Below are 17,447 nucleotides of genomic sequence, written 5' to 3'. Positions count from 1 at the left end.
AAAATTTTTTTGTCACTATTATAAAATAGAACAATGAAATGTACAAAGCATATAATTTAAATTTAATCTTTCATTTTCAGTTGATCTTCAATAGTTCAGAAAGTATATCAACATTGCCTGTCATGCTATTTTACATACCATACATATACATAATCAATGTTTACTAACTTAAATACCCACATTTAAAAAATCTTTGGTCAGCTACATTTTTAGTATTTTCTGAACTAGTTAGCCCTGAGTCAAGAATTTACAAATATTTTATCAGATTTATAAAAGGAGGAAGATTCTAAATTATGACTTCCACGAACCATTTATTTTTTGTGGAATTATAATGTGATATATTAAAAAATGGGAATGAACATCATCTTACAGCTATTACTAATAATTATATCAATAGCCTCTAAACATGGCTGTTTCAAACATTTACTTATTAACTGAAAATCATGATTCCTCCATCCCTTCCACCGAGAACATCCATACATTAGCAACATACACACACAAAATGACCTAGTTCTATATGATGAGTAAATTATTTTTTTGTATTTTCTAAATTTGAAAAATGTATTACCTCATTCTCAACAGGATCCCATTTATAATATTTACTCCACTATGTTTATGGTTTTGTGACCAATTTGAAAGGTGGTATATCATTAAAAGTAGATCAAATTAGCTCCCTCAGCTCCTTACTATATCTGGTGACTGTACTAAAGAAACAGGCACTGTTTTTGAATATGGTAAGTTTCAGTTTGTGAAACAGTTGTGAGTAAGTAAAGCTATTATGCAGAGGTAAACCATAAGACGGCTAAGAGTAAACTGTCACTACTGTATAGGAAGAAGAAAAATATGTAGGAAGAAATCCATCATAGCAGCAAATGTGACCCATTATTTCTAAATTTTTCAGATATTTCAAAAGTACAAGATTTGAAGGGTAGTCTTTTCTAAGACGTATAAATGACTTACTTTTAATAATAAATATGTATTGATTTATAACGTAAGAGTAATATAGGTAATTCGGAATTAAAAAATGGAACACGTAAAGTGAGCATTTTAATATAAATCATTAGAATACATTTATATTATATATAAATCTACACATTAGAAGATACTACTGAAATTTTGCTATACAGAATCACTCTAGAATTCTTAAAAAAAAAAAGTCACTGGGAAGAATTAAATGATGACTGTGAAATAGATTCTCCCATTACAATACTGCTTCTGTCACTTAAAGTTTTGACAACAGTTGTAGCTGGAGACTGGAGCACTTTCCGAGAAAGCCTCATCCTTCCATCAGCTGGATCACGTCCAAAGTATTTCACCTGTGTTAAAAAAACAAATATACTTTAAAAGGTACAGCACATTGACTGATGCCCAAATTATTGGGTTGGCCAAAAAGTTCGTTCGGGGTTTTCCCTGAAATGTTAATTTAAACTTACATGGTCCAAATAAAGCAATGCTTAATATTTTCACTTGTTCACTGAAATCATGGCTCAGTGCTAACTGGAGGTATATGCTAATAAATATAATATGGTTAAGTAGTGATTATAAAAAAAGAAGAGACAGGGGATTTAGTTGCCCAATTATAATCTTCTGTTAGACTTATCTGTGCCTTATTCTCTCTGGACCAGGTGCCTATACTGGAAGAACCGTGAAAGCTGTGGTCTGTGAACCTAGATAACTGCTTCCTGAGCCTAAGTATGCTACAAACTATATAAGATTATGCTTAGGTCACTCACTGTTAACACTCAAAGGACCATCTATGACACTGGAGGTTATTTGGCTTGAACACAGACATTGAAAGTCAGGGGGAAATGTGGTTGTCTTTTTACATCAGAAGGGACTTAAAAACTATCTTATACAGAGAGATTATGCTTTAGTTCTTATCTTTCTCTAGAGGCTACTTGAACAATGGGACTACAGATTGGGAATAAACCAGAAGTCTTAGTTACTCAGGTCATGGGTATCAGGAACAACTGGAACAGAATGTGGTGCAGCCAAAAAAAACCCAGACTGTCAACCACTTCTTTCATACAGGACTATTAAAAAGGTAAAAAAAAAAAAAAAAGGTCAATTTTGTTATCAGAATTCTAGAACTGACATTATGGCTTTCATCAAACTCAAGAACTTTTAGCCTCAAGCAGTATAGAAGCAATTAAAGTCTCAACTCCTCAAATACCGTATACCTAATACTCTGCATAGCCATCCCTGACTGGCTCATGTATTTTTAAAAGCTCTAAAGGGGACTACTGTCCTAACTAACCCGTAAGCTCCTTGAGGGAAAGAATTGTATCTAAACCCCTAATGAGTCTGTTTTAAGCAACCCTAAAGTTAAAAAAGAAGCACAGCATACAAATAATATAAATCACAGATGTTGATTTGATTCTTTCAGCTTATTTGATGAAACAAATAATTGAAACTTCAAGTATAATTTACAACTTTAAGGCTAAAAGGTTGAATACAAGTACCTGAATTTCTTGGCCAACTTCTAATCCTAAAGCAGTGGGATGTTTAATCTGAAAGAGAACGTGTTAATCTATTAGTTGTCATGCATAATTACCTACTATCCATGGTAGTACACATTATTTTTCCAAGTGGAAAATAGCTTTATTGGTTTTTCTGATAATAAAATCTGTTAATTATAAAGATTTAAAATACAGAAGTATTCAGATGATAGTAAAAATCATCCAAAACGCCTCTGCTTGTAGATAACTAATGGTAACACTCCAATGAGTACCCCTTCAAATAGCTATTTAGTGTGTGTCTTGCATTTATAAAAATGGACCTTACTGAGCTTGTTGTTTTATAATATATAGATTTTTATTCAATAATATGTTGAGATCTTTTCATATTAATAAATGAAGCTTTATAATTGAATATTCAAATTAAATTATTTAACCAATCCCCTAAAGATGGTCATTTAATTTATTTTAAATTCCAGTGTTGCAAATGTTAATAATCAGTGAATCTAGGTGAAAGGTATGTGGGTGTTTGGTCTATTATTTTTTCAACTTTTCTGTAGGTTTAAAAACTTTCAAAATACAAAGTTGAGGGAAAATAAACCGCAGTGTTGCAGTGATTATATGTTCATATAGTCTATCCTCTCAGAACAAAGTATGAGAGGAACTTTGTGGTGGAACTTCTAGGTCCAAAGGTAATTGTATATTTACCAAATACTCTCCAAAAAGTTTGCCCACTTTACATTCCTATCAACAGTGTATGACAGTGTCCATTTTTTCTCTACACTCTTATTTATGCACATTGGGAATTTTCAACTATCTGAAAAGTTGAAAAATGGTAGCTTGGCTTTATTTGCATTTTAAAAAATTGCTGTTGATACTGAATATCTTGGTTGGCTTAAAAAAAACAACAGTTTTTCCATGTTCTTTGTTCATTTTCCTATTGATATTCATCTTTGTTACTGACCTACACAAGCCCTCTGTATATGAAGCCTCTGTCATATAAGCATTTTTCCCCCTAAGTCGCTGCTTGTCTTTCAAACTTACTGTAGTTTTGCCATAATTTAAAAATATCATGGGGTCAAATTTTATCACTTTACTTACATTTTTGGCTTTGATATCATGCTGAGAAAGATTTTCCCAGTCCCAAGATTATTAAATATGCATATTTTCTTCTAGTGTCCTTCCTCAACCCTCACCCCTCCCGATGCCCAGATTTTCTTCTTCTGCCCTCACTGCCTTAAAAAGAAAAGTTTTCTTTTTTATATTTAGCTCCTTGACCCAAATGGGATTTTGATATAAAAAGAGGAAAGATCCTGTTTTATGATAACTAGCTGTACCAATATGATTTATTGAATAATCTTTGTTTCTTCACTGACTAAAAATGCAACTTCTAGTATGTATTATACTCTTATGTATATAACTGGGTTTATTTCTGGTCTCTATTTTCTGTTGTTTATTTCTGGGCCAGTAATACTGTTTTATCCTGTATTACTTTATAATATTTGGTAAAACAGACCTATTATTTCTCTGCCCCCATAGTATTCTTGAATGGTTTCATATTGGTTTCATAATGGTCCTCCAAATGTATAGACTACAACAAAGACTAAGAACATCCTAAGAATTATCTTTCCATGATTGGTCAGGAAAATTGGGAAAACAGGGCTGTAACTAGATATTTTTACTAACGGCTATGTGTTAACTCTACAGGCTATTCTACCTTAAAACACTCAAGAATGTTTTTATTCCATCATGGAAAGAGAAATATTATCTGGTAAACAGTGTAAAACAGCAGTATCTCTGTCTTTTTGGTTTTGTTTTTGTATTTAGGCTAGTAGTGGACAAGATGTACAATCCTTATCAACCTAGGTAATTTCACTATGGTTATTTTAAGGCAGTTTTTAAAATAATCAACTATGCCTTTCTTGTTTTTACCTTTCGTTGATCAAGTTGTGTGTTATGAAGCAGTACTGCAGTCATATTTGGATATAGTTTAACCATTACTCCAGTGTCTCTATGAAAAGGAAATAAGCCTGGTTAGAGCAATAAGTAACTCTAATATCTACTGATAATTAAACTGTGATTATGTTTTCATAGGAGAACAAAGTAAAAAAACACATTAAAAACCCCTCTCCAGTACATGTTTTTGTAACTATAAAAAGTATCTAAGAGGGATACTTATTTTTCCAATTGAAAATACACTTTATATTTAAATATTTATGGATCAAAGGACAGAGAAAAGATAAAGGAAAAACTATGCTGGGAAAAGCTTTTGGAATATATATTCTTTTATATTTCTCTTCATAATATTTTCCAAAAAGTTTTGAAATGACATGAAGGGGGTTACATAAAATGGCATACTTATTTCATTAAAAAATTTATCTTCCTTTTTTTCTTTAATCTACTAAAATAAACCATCTCATTTCTTAGTGTTCACCTGTGATATTAAACAAATTATCCCATTGCCTTTTATAATTCATTTCAAATAGTTCTGAACATGCATGCTACATCTGATAATTTTTTTCTTCTTAAAAAGGGAATTTTCTGACTCAGAAAATGCAATCTTTTTAGCTGCTGAAAAAATGATTTGAGGTTGAAACTGGCATTTAAAAAAAAATGCACTACTTAGGCCTTAAGTAGTACTATCTTTAAAACAGACCAACAAGAAACTACCAAAAAAAAAAAAAAAAAAGAAAAAAAAAGGAAATATTGTTAAGTCTATTTGGGGCTTGTTTACTGTTTATTGGGAAGATTAAAATGGTGGGAAATTTGGTTAAAGAAGACAATTCAGTTAGAAGAATATATTAGTATAATTATAATCACAGAACCATGTTAGTGAAAATCTACAAACTGGTGAAGAAAATAAATTTTATGTTAAAAATAAATAATGATTATATGGGGTGGGATAGGGAGGGTGGGAGGGAGGGAGACAAAGAGGGAAGAGATATGGGAACATATATAAAAAAAAAAAAAAAAAACCAAAAAAAAAAAAAAAAAAAAGAAAGAAAAAGGAAATATTGTTAAGTCTATTTGGGGCTTGTTTACTGTTTATTGGGAAGATTAAAATGGTGGGAAATTTGGTTAAAGAAGACAATTCAGTTAGAAGAATATATTAGTATAATTATAATCACAGAACCATGTTAGTGAAAATCTACAAACTGGTGAAGAAAATAAATTTTATGTTAAAAATAAATAATGATTATATGGGGTGGGATAGGGAGGGTGGGAGGGAGGGAGACAAAGAGGGAAGAGATATGGGAACATATATATATGTATAACTGACTCACTCTGTTATAAAGCAGAAACTAACACACCATTGTAAAGCAATTATACCCCAATAAAGATGTTAAAAAAAATAAATAAATAAATAAATAATGATTATATGGTAATTGACATATAATCTAAACATCTTACAATTTCAAAGTAAATAATGCAAATGTGAAGTTAACATGAGCTTGTAATATAAATCTTATAAAAACCAGCACAGCATTTTAGTTGATATTACCTGATTTCAGTTATTGTGGCGGTATATACTGCTCCAAATTCTAATTGCTGCTCTTGCTGTAAGTGCAAAATAAGCCGTAAGATTTATAAAGAGAACAGCAACAAGAAGTAGAAAAAAACTGACTATTAAAAGATCTATTCTTACATCATCTTTGCAGATTTCGGTAATGAAGTCTCTTGCTTCATGCATGGCACTGGGTGTTGGTGCAAATATAGAAAATGTTTCTTCGTCCACCTGACTAATAGTTACTCCTTAAAAAAAAATAATTTTATATATTAAAGTTAACTTGCTCATTCCACTGGAGAATAGTCTTAAAAGTAGATATGAGAGCAGGGGAATGACCTGGAAGTAGCTGGGCAGGGTTGTGCTATGCTTAATCACTGCTTTAGAAATGAAGGGATTCATTTACCAACAAATACACACTGCACACCTGCTATGTATCCAACACTGTGCTAGGCCCTGGGGATACAATAGTGAGCCAATGTCCCTACTTTCTTGGGGCCCACAATCTGGTGGGAGAAAGCATATAAGTTCTAATTTTCAAGAGTTTGGTTTTGCACTCTTAATTATGAGAAGAGACTATACTAGAAGCCTTTCCTCACCTTTTCTTCTTTCTCCCTCTTACTCTTTAGAGTGGTGAACAAGATGGATGATAGACAAAATCATGTCCGTTTCTCAATCTTGAGAACTGCCCAACGTGACTCAACTTCTCGCTCTCCTTCAGTAACCTCAAATCTGGTAAGTACTAGGTAACCCAAAGATTGATTCCAGAAAAAAACAAATTGTAAAGCATACTACTTCTACACATACCCTTTAAATAAAAGAGTCTAAATAAATAAGACTAAGTGAAAAATAGCAGAACTCATAATAAGAAAAATTAAAGCAAAACTCCTCTAAAGTGAAAAAGTAATTTTTCTAAATGTTTGATTTTAAAATGTTGAAGAAAAACTGATGAATTCTAAGTCAGCCTTCTTGAATATAAAGATGATCGTTTGCTAATTTATTAAGAGGCATACACAGAAAACTTACAGTAAAAACATGTCAGCGTTACATCCTTTTTTCATCTCACTGAGATGTCAATGTTACATCTGTCTCTCATTTCTCAGACATATTTTTGGAGAAACACAATAGAGGTGAAATGGCAAACTTACATGACGTAGCATTAAATAAAAAATCCCAAACGTCATACAACTCTTACCTGTTTCAGCCTGAAGTTTTTTTAAATGATATCCACCTGGTCCAATAAATTTTGCTCGTTTTGATAATGGAACCTGAACAGTTTCTGAAATGTGGTACAGACAAAAATATAAATTATTTAAATATATATATATACACACACACACACATATATATATATGAACCTAAATCATGTACTGGTCACTCAAGACTTGGTCTAGACACATGTAAAAATATTTCGGTATGAAATATAGAAAAACAATTTGCTATGTGACTAAAAACAATTCTAACATCTAAGAATATCCCCTCAAATTTAAAGTATTTTAACTATAAAAGCGTTTTTTCTGTTTTGTGTATGGATTTAAAAAAAATTTAAATACCAATGTACTTTCATATTTTACCTTATCATGAAATCAGTAATTTTAATGTATTACCTACAACAGGTCCATTTTCTTTTCTAGATGCTCGAGGTTTTGAAATAGTTTTGTTCATAATCTGTAATATCTCCTTCTTTGCCACTTGAAGAGATAAAAACATAATAAAATTATAACTGTATAAAATAAATGTGATTAGATATAGCACTATTAGTTTTATGGAGTGGGATCCAAACTCTTTAGCTTAATAATCAAAGTTATTTACATCCCAATTACCTTAACAATTCTACTTGTATTCCCTTCTCCAATCCTATCTCGGGGAATCCATTTGTAAAAACTGAATTTTTACTGGTTTTCCACATTGATGATTAGTCATGTACCCAATAACTTAATACTTCTTGATCTAGGTTGTTACATTAAATTTCATTTTCTAAAGCAGTATTTTATAATAAGCCTATTTTTAATAATAAGCCTAATGGGAATTATAGTTCCCATTAACACAAAGACAATGATAAAAGGAGAATCAGGCACACTGGCTTGGCTTACCTGAGGCTTGCTGAATGGCCTCCATTACAATTTTTATTGGTATTCCAGGTAATTTAATGTCAGCCTAATATGGAAAAGCCAAAAAATTATGTAAATATTGATTTATGACCTTATTTAAATATTTAAAGATGAAACAAAATGGGTTTTAAGATACCTGTAATGCAGTTATTCCCTTAGTAGTGCCGGCTATCTTGAAATCCATGTCACCATGGTAATCTTCAATCCCCTTAAAGAATTTAACAAATTATGATATAATTTTAAACAGAAGTGAAATTCACCCATAGTCACTGTAGAGGAATTTTTAAAAACAGCTTTATAAGTAAACCATGTCCTTTAGGATTATACACAAAAAAATACCTGTATATTAACTACTGCTTTCAATTTGTGGCTTTTTAAGTTATAAATATTTCATCAGAAAATCACTTTATTTTCAGATCATGTTCCCCCCCATAAATGCATAAGGATTAATTTATGATCATCCTAAAGTGAGCCATTATGGATACTTATACTGTAATTATTTATTTTTAACTCACATCCTATAAAATCCAAGGCAAATATGCAGAAGAGGAAAGTAAGAACAAGGACTTCTATTTCTCCAGCACTAGCATTCTTCTAAGCACACTATGCTTGTAAAGTGTGTATAATCTTCACCATTAAATATCTGAAAATGTGAATATACTTGCCAGAATATCTGTCAGCAAACGATAATCTTCTATTTCACCCTTGTCAGGATTGTTTTTGGTGACCAATCCTACTGCCACACCTGCGACAGCAGATGAAATTGGAACTCCTATAATTGAGAAAAAGAACTTGTGTGCAGTGTGTACATCAGCCTAACATAGGTTATTCATCTTCTTTTGACATTGGATGGTGTTCTAAATTGACAGTTACCAAAACTAAGTTAGAGTACAGGTCTTAATAAATCATATGACTGTCTCCTTTCCTCTTTAACGTATAATAAAAGCTCCTTAACATGATTCTAATTTTGTTCTCAACAAAAACCTCTCTAATAACAGCAAACTTAACTCTTAAGTAATCCGTTTCTTTGCCCTTTGCTTTTGGTGCCTTATTTTTCTTCTTTTTTTTTGAAAAGTAATCATGTATTTGGTAAATCGTTCCAGCCTGCGCCCTTTAGTCCACCTTCCCGTGACAGCTACTATTAGATTTTTTGTATATCCTCCCAGAAAATTATACCGAGGGAGTAAAAATGTGAGTGTAATCTTTTCTTTTCTTTACCTTATTCTTTTGAATGGCTGCAGAGTACTCCCTGTATGTGTTTATAAGCTATACAATAGAAGTGGGGTTACTGAGTCAAAGGGTGTGTGAATTTACACTTGTTATAGTGTCAAACTGTCTTCCAGTGTGTAGCATTTTATACTTTTACCAGCAGTATATGAGGGTACCTGCTATTCTGTATTCTTGTTAAGTTTTTTCAGATCTTTTGACCTTTGCCATCTGAATGATAAAGATGGCAGCTTACTGTTTTTAACTTGATTTCTGTTTGAGTGAAGTTAAACTTTTTTTCATGTTTTTAAACCATTTATATTTCTTTTTCTGTGAACTGCCTATTCATGGCCTTGAACCATTTTTTTATGTGGTTGTTAGTCTTTTTCTTATTGATTTGTAAGAGCTCTTTTAATATGGACAGATCTTTGTTAAAGATATAGAATATTATGGTAAATAAAATATAAATATGAAATGTAATATAAAATATTATTTTCTAGTTTGTTGACTTTATTGTGATTTTTTTTTTTCCTGTAGAGGATTTTATATGCAATCATGGTTCCTGGATTTTGCTTAGAAAGGTTTTTTTTTTTTTTCTGGCCATGCCACGTGGCTTGTGGGATCTTAGCTTCCTGACCAGGGATTGAACCCCAGGCCACTGTAGTGAAAGCACTGAGTCCTAACCACTGGACTTCGGGGGAATTCCCTAGAAAGGTTTTTTTCTGTTCAAGATTTTCACAAAATCTTCCTTGTTTAATTAAAAAAAAAGTTTAAAGTTTTGATCACTTGGAACTTATTTGGTATAAAGGAGTGTGACAGAGACCTCATTTCATATTCTCTAAGCAATCTCACATATGCCCACAGTTTTAACTATCACCTACAACGTTGATGACTTAGAAATCTATCCCTCCTGCCTAGTTCTCTTTGCTAAACCCTGGATCTGTACAGCCCATCTGCCTATTGGACATCTCCAGCTAAATGTCCCCAACACATCTTAAATATATATACAATTATATTCAAAATTTAATCACCCCCAATAAATCCCTTCTCTCCTGCATTCCCTGTCTTGGTTGAAAGCAATAAGACACTCATACTAGAATCAACACGTCTTTCCTCATTTCCTATACCCTATCAAGTCACAAAGATATGATTAGTTTATCCTCTAAATTTTTAAAAAAATTGTCCTGGGTTCTGAAATATCCATTGCGACTCCTTTAGTCCAAGTCCACATTATTTCTTGCCCTGGCAACAGTTTCCCTGTCCAGTTTTTTAGATTTTAGTAACCCCACCCGCACCCCAGCTCCTGTTCTCTCCCACCACATCCCCTAGGGCTATCATGTAAGCTAGGAAAAACTACCCCCAAAAGAAAAAAAGCAGATTCGCATCATGCCACTCTTCTCCATAAAATCCTTCATGTTCCCCATTACCTGCTTCCAGGAATTTTTTACTTAAGTTCTGTGGTCAAAAAAGTTTGGGAAATAGTACATATCCTGCTCCTAGAGATTCAATATTCACATTAACATATTTAAGTTTATTTAAACCATATTAAACACACTTGCTTAACCCTGTGCAAACCTACTTTAGAACAAATTTTTTTCCATAGTATACAATAATCAACATCCTGTTGTACTCTATTTTATGGAATACTGAGTTGGGAGATACTAGCTTTAAAAGTTCAAACTCCTTAATGTAATAATGATCTTTGAAATCATCATCACTTCTTTCAAATACATTTCAGAAACACACTATACTGTTTCATAACTTTGCGTATGTTGTTCCTTTCACATGAAGTATGGGCCCTGCTGATAATATGCTTAGCCAACAACCACTCAACCTTTAAACCCAGATGAAATGTCGATGTCTCTATGAAGCCAATTATGTTCAACCTAGTTCTTCATCCATATTGTACATATTTGTATTATCTCTTTGATATGTTAGTATCTTTATCTTTGTTTTTGTTCCTGTAAACTTTTTAAAAACTGGGTACCATTTGTATCTCTGGAGCATAGAGAGTGTCTGATGTAGGACATGGCAAGCACTCGTGTTTGAATCAAATACCATTTGTTGGCTCTTCTCACAGGATTTGACATTTATTCTTATCAAATTTTTTTTCTATTTGGCTCCATATTTTTTTATCTTGTCAACATTTTTTTTTAGAGATTTTTAGAGATTAAAAACTGTCATTTAACATATCAGTCACATACTCCTTTTTAATCAGTATCCTTTTTATTGGAAGGCCAGTGTCCTTAGTCAAGTCAATAACAAAAAACATTGAAGGGGACAGGGTTTAGGATGGAGCAGCTTCAAGTATTCTACTTGAGACCCCTCTCGAACCTACTCATCAGATTATCCAGTCCTGGCTGCTCACCCTTCAACCAATTACAAATGGTATACTTATTACCCTTTCTCAATTTCTGCATCATTTACTGCCAAGGTCATTAACTGCCAAGCTGAACTCTAGATACACTGCACAAGCAGCACCCTCCCTCTCTACTCTAAACCTAGTAATATCTTCAAAAACAGAAAATGAGTTTACTATGGCATGACTTATTTTAAATGAGTCTCTTCTGGTTCCTTTCTTAAAATACTTATACACTGTTCTTTTACCATTTAAGAATCTTGCCAAGGGTCACTGTCAATTTCACTGGGTTATACTTTACAGAAAATACATTTCTTATTTTTCAAAGTAAGAATTCTTTGTGTCGTTGGTATACTAATCGCCATGATTTCTCCAATACTGCCAAATTAGTTCAGTTATCTTATCCTGAAGTTCTCATCATTACTTAGGATGGGTTTTTGTCTAGACCTAACGATCTGAATTCATTTAAAGCAGTTAAAGACTCTCTTATGATCTTTTATCTTTCACATCACCTTTTTCAGGATTTGTTCTGTGTTTTCCAATATGAGATTATAAGAGTGATGAATGCAACCTCCATGACGACAGGAACTTTGTTTTGTTTACCACTGTGTCCCAAGAGCTTAGATCAGTGCTTGGCACAGAGGTAGCATACAATAAAGATTTGTTGAATGAATGCATGAAGGTGAAAATAGAAATGTTGAATGAATGCATGAAGGTGAAAACAGCTACCTTAAATATCAGTTTATGTTTTCCTTCCACTGAACACAACTAGAAAAGTGCCTTTAATTGGTTTTAGCTTTTTTGCTTTGGCTTAAGTTTTAATCTTTTTAGAAATGGTATTATACATTTATACCATTCTTTCATTTCATCCCTGGTTATGCTATCCTTTCTATCCTTCTGTTTTTCTGTACTGTAAATGTATGAACTTATAGGGAACTCTTTGTGTGGCCTCTTGAGTGTCTTTAGTTTCTTTTTCTCTTCTTGAATAGCATCATGGTGACTGGGCAGATACTGTTTTCAGAGTCTCTTAACATGTTGCCTCCCTTTTGGTGTTTCAGATCCAGAGATTATACTGAACCACTTGCAGTCTTCCTTCTTATCCTGAAGTTCTGTGTACTCTTCTGTGATTGGCACTGTTCTTTTCAGGGCTTGCATAAATCAACTGAAAGACTACAAAGTTACTTTCCTTCATGGGTCCTAATACTCCTGCTTGCTAATCCAAACTTCCTTAGTGAATGGAATTAATTGCAGAGCTCTCAGAAAGCCCACGGGGTCACCAAGTAAATAATTTCAGTGTATTGCTTTTAGCCAAGAATAAGAATTCCAGCAGATACCTGTATAGTTGAAGTTGTACTTTGTAACTATCTTCCTTCTGGCCAGGTTTGGTAATCTGTAATCTGACTTCTTCAAGTCTTACTAAAATTCAATTAAAAAAAAATCCTATATTTTATACTAATCAAGTATATGTATATAAATAAGCTTTGGTAGTTTTGAGTCATAACTCTTTTACCTGCATCCATTAAAGCTAAACTTCCACCGCATGCAGATGCCATAGAAGATGATCCTATACAAAGAAAGAAATAAAAATACTTGCTTTAATACTGATTTTTGTTAAATGTAGAATATTGATACTACTGGTTATTTCCTTACAAATACTCATTTATAATTTAAATATTCAGTATTCTTTCCTTCCTTCTTTTTAAAAGCATTTAAGGCAACCTTTCCTAAACCACAAACTGCAGAGCTGCACAGTCCAATATGATAGCCATTAGCAACATGTGGGCACTAAATTTAAATTATTTGAAATAAATTCAGTCCCTCAGCTGGACAGCACAGAGAGAGAGAATTTCTGTCACTACAGAAAGTTCTACTGGACAGCAGTGCTAGAGATTTTGATTCGAAGAAACCTACCAGAAAAAACAGCATGCCTCTTCTGTTGCTTAATCAGAAGGCAGTTAAAGATACAGGGCTATAGCTCTCTCACTGGACCATAAGCTATAGCCTAGTCACACCCAGTAGAAAGTCTCTAGTTTAAATTCTGACCTTTGGTGTTTTTTAAAAAATATCTATGAACATCTGATCTATGTCTGCTACATGTTTGAGAACCACATGCTCTTTCTGCCTTTAATGATTATATCACCTTTCCTTGATCTGTGGACTGATTTTTAATTTAAATTTGACTTTTTGGGAATTCCCTGGCATTCCAGAGGTTAGGACTCTGCTCTCTCACTGCTGAGGGCCCGGGATCAATCCCTGTTTGGGGAACTAAAATCCCACAAGCTGCACAGCCCTGCCAGGAAAAAAAAAAAAAAAAAGGAATTTCCTTTGAAACAAAAAATAAATTTGACCTTTTAGCCCAGTCTCTCTCTGTGATATCTACTTATATCTGTGATATATGACAGGTATTCCCTGCTTAATGGCTCACTATATACTTTCCCCTTCCTCTCTCCAAGCTGGCCTTGCTCTGTGGCTTGTTTATAAAAATAAAACAAATAACCCAAACTGGATCTATTGTAAAAGACACATAAAGAGAAATATTTGTTTTATATTATATTGTTTTCAAAACAGCTCATTAGTAAAGAACAGAGATTCAGATAAGTATATGATTAAACACATTTTTCTCTTGCAGTGGGTTGGGTACTGTAGTAATAAATGTAACATTATTTATGAAAAGCTAAAACTATAACAGGGAGTCTGTTCTTTTTGACTAGGAAAATATATTTCAAAACCATACCATTTGACTCTAGTACTTCAGATGTGACTCTTATGGTGAAAGGAAAATCTTTAGGAATAACAGGATACAAAGCTCTCTCAGCAAGCGCACCTAAATCAGAATAGAAAATAATAAGCAAAAAAAATATGCTAAGTCTCTGTAAGAATACCATGTACATATACAGATTTGTACTTACCGTGCCCAAGTTCTCTTCTATTTACACCAGTGACTTTGCCAATTTCATTAGTTGCGTAGGGAGGAAACTTAAAAACAAAAACCACATACATATACAAAATGACATGGAAAGATATCCCATATATATAATAAGTTACAAAACAGTAGAATCTCATTTTTGGTAAAAAAAAAAAAAAAATTACATTCATATACACACAGAAAATATCTGGACATCTAAAACATATACCAAATTGCTAAAAGTAGCTATTTCTAGTGTTTATGTGACCTGCGGTGGGAAATGGATGGTTATGGGGATTTACACCACAAATTTCTATAATGTTTAAATTGTTAACAATAACAAAATACTTTATTTTTGTAATACAAGAAATTTTGATTCGAAGAAAATTTTGATTCGTATTTTTAAAAAATGCACATTGAGGAAACAGATCTTTTTCAATAAGGGTTTTACTTTAGCCAGGGGTTGCAAACCATTTTATTTGATCGATATATCGTCTTAAAAGAATGTGAACTAGTTGCAGTCATTTAAAAAATTGAGAAATTTCCCATAAAATCTGGAATGTTTTTAAAAAGGAGAGATGGAACATGAATCTGATAAAGCCTCTGGATCTAGCAGTCAATTTGCAGGAGACAGAAAGACAGAGAGGAACGTGCTGAACTGCACCATGAGTGCAATCAGCAGCACCCAGACTGTGGGGAGCACTACAGGTCAGATGGCTCTGTGGCCTCAACAGGAAGACTGTAAAGAAAAGAATGTGATAGAGGAGAGACCTATAGATTAAAGGAGACAAAGAAATACCAAATTTTAAAAAAATGGACCAGACTACACTATAGTACCTAAGGATGTGCAATAAAAATCCAAGGAAGTGATTACTATAAAACTTAGGAGAGTAGTTATTTTCAGGGGAAGAGGGGTATTAAGACTGGGATGAAAAACACAGAGGAGCTTCTGGGGTGACTGGCAACATTCTATACTGTGACTTGGGTGGTGGTTACAAGGGTGTCTGCCTTATAAAAACCCATTAAGTCATCCTTTGTTTTATATGGTTTTCAGTATCTGTATTTTATGATAAAAAGGTTTTTTAAAAATGGGACAATACAGCAATAACGGCCCATATCTTTCTCCTGCCCCCGCCCTCACCTCTTTGCCTAATAATCAGCTAGAGCTGCATTTTTCGCAGGTGCCCTTTTTTAAAGGTTGCCATGTGCTCTTCAGCTCTTGACAAAGGATGTGCCTTATCAATTACTATTCCTCTGTGGCTTCTGTAGCATCTGTTTATATCCAAAACAGGATATTAGGGACTTAAAACCTGTGAGAATCTCCAGCTTTATGGATATTCTCTAGCATATTATTTTTACATGAAATGTTCTCTATTAACTATAGCAGATTCAACAAAACTGAGATGTTGGGATTCTGGGCAATCAACAATGGCCACTCAAAAGACCTGCTATGTTACACTAGCCTCCCAGCATGTATGCTTCAAATACTAAAACTAAAGTGCTATATGGTTGTGTTGTATCTGGTCCCTTAGGATTAGTTTTGAATAAAGTCAATGTTGTATCTGGTCCCTTAGGATTAGTTTTGAATAAAGTCAATCCCAAACTCAATTATATGTAATGATTTCATATAAAGTAGTTTAACATTAAATACCTCAGTTCTTTTACTACTAATCAAATGAGTAAAAATATGAACTAAAGGGAGATGGTGATTTGTCAGTTGAGGTATTTGAAAAGCCCCACTTGTCTGAAACACATGTGAACAGTTACAACTCTTTCTTGACCAATATAGTACTCTCTACTATAAGTTTTATGTATGACTCAGACAGGAAGTTGTTGGTTGGAAAGCTACTACTTGTCTCTCTAAATCCCTTCTGTAAGCAATAAAGTAACAGTGATATATATATGATAAAACTAGCATAGTAAAATGTTAATGGTAGAACCTAGGTAGTGGATATACTGATATCTACTGTAAAATTCTTTCAACTTTGCTGTATTCTGGAAATCTTTCATAATAAAATATTGGGAAAAAAATTCATCTTACCTCATAGTGAAGCATGAAATTTTTATCTTTTATCCCACTGCAAACAAAAAGCATAATATTAAAAAAAAAATCACACAGATACAGATTTATTCAATAAACAACTAAAAAAGATGTAAGGGAGATTTAAGAAACAATTGGTTATTAAGGAGAGTTGGTCTGAAATTGAATACCAGAAGAATTAGAAGGATGAATGTCAGAAACAGTATTTTTTTCTGGGGCTTCTGAATGAATTCTACACAGATTTAAGAAAACCATTTTGCTTAAAATAAAGCTCTTAGATATCCAGATTTGAATACTAAGACAATAGATGCATCTTAAAGCATTAATACATAGTGAGAATCCTAAATATAAACACATTACTTAAATCTCAGAGTTATGATCTTCCTCCCAGTCAAACATGTGAAATGAAGATCAGTAACTGAAATGATACAGCTGAGAGCAATCAGGAGATCTGACAAGCAAATATTTTTTTCAGGGTTTGAAAAGAGAACTGTTATGACTGAATCTAGAATAATGGGGAGAATAAGCATGAGAAGGAACAAAATTCTGGAAGCAGGAAACCAGATTTATTTTTAACTGAGGAAAAGACAAGCATATACAGGTTCTTGGCACAAACAGTGTCCCCTTTGAGTGGGATTACAAAAGGCACCTCTCGTACAGAGGATTTAGAAAGTTCTGGGCCAGGGCTGAATCTGCACAACCATAAATTACAGCCTTGGGGAAAGAAATTTAAAAACCAGACACCTTCAGAAGACTAAAGGAATCATAGATTTAGGGGCTAGAGAGGAGGCTAGGGATAATTAGCCCAGTACCTGCACTGTGTAAGATGAGGAAACCAAAGACCAGCGTGGTTCAGTGATGTGT

The 17,447-nt window shown here is 33.1% G+C and overlaps 1 protein-coding gene across 1 annotated transcript in view; it reads right to left on the bottom strand.

Moving 5' to 3' along the window:
• Positions 1-956: 956 nt before the first annotated feature.
• Positions 957-17,447, bottom strand: part of PNPT1 (polyribonucleotide nucleotidyltransferase 1) — a 41,731-nt gene continuing 25,240 nt past the window's right edge. The window contains exons 15-28 of the mRNA XM_007465658.1: positions 16,584-16,620; positions 14,547-14,613; positions 14,372-14,461; positions 13,148-13,201; positions 8,738-8,844; positions 8,209-8,280; positions 8,055-8,118; positions 7,569-7,652; positions 7,157-7,240; positions 6,103-6,209; positions 5,959-6,014; positions 4,389-4,467; positions 2,463-2,510; positions 957-1,316 (exon numbers count right to left, since the gene is read on the bottom strand). Coding sequence (XP_007465720.1) covers positions 1,158-1,316; positions 2,463-2,510; positions 4,389-4,467; positions 5,959-6,014; positions 6,103-6,209; positions 7,157-7,240; positions 7,569-7,652; positions 8,055-8,118; positions 8,209-8,280; positions 8,738-8,844; positions 13,148-13,201; positions 14,372-14,461; positions 14,547-14,613; positions 16,584-16,620 — 1,108 coding nt within the window. The 3' untranslated portion in view covers positions 957-1,157. The remainder of the gene's footprint in view (positions 1,317-2,462; positions 2,511-4,388; positions 4,468-5,958; positions 6,015-6,102; positions 6,210-7,156; positions 7,241-7,568; positions 7,653-8,054; positions 8,119-8,208; positions 8,281-8,737; positions 8,845-13,147; positions 13,202-14,371; positions 14,462-14,546; positions 14,614-16,583; positions 16,621-17,447) is intronic.

This window comes from Lipotes vexillifer, unplaced genomic scaffold (assembly GCF_000442215.2).
Source record: "Lipotes vexillifer unplaced genomic scaffold, Lipotes_vexillifer_v1.1 scaffold77, whole genome shotgun sequence".
Classification (NCBI taxonomy): domain Eukaryota; kingdom Metazoa; phylum Chordata; class Mammalia; order Artiodactyla; family Lipotidae; genus Lipotes; species Lipotes vexillifer.
The sequence above is the reverse complement of the archived record's forward strand: the minus strand, read 5'-3'. Positions and strand labels throughout refer to the sequence as shown.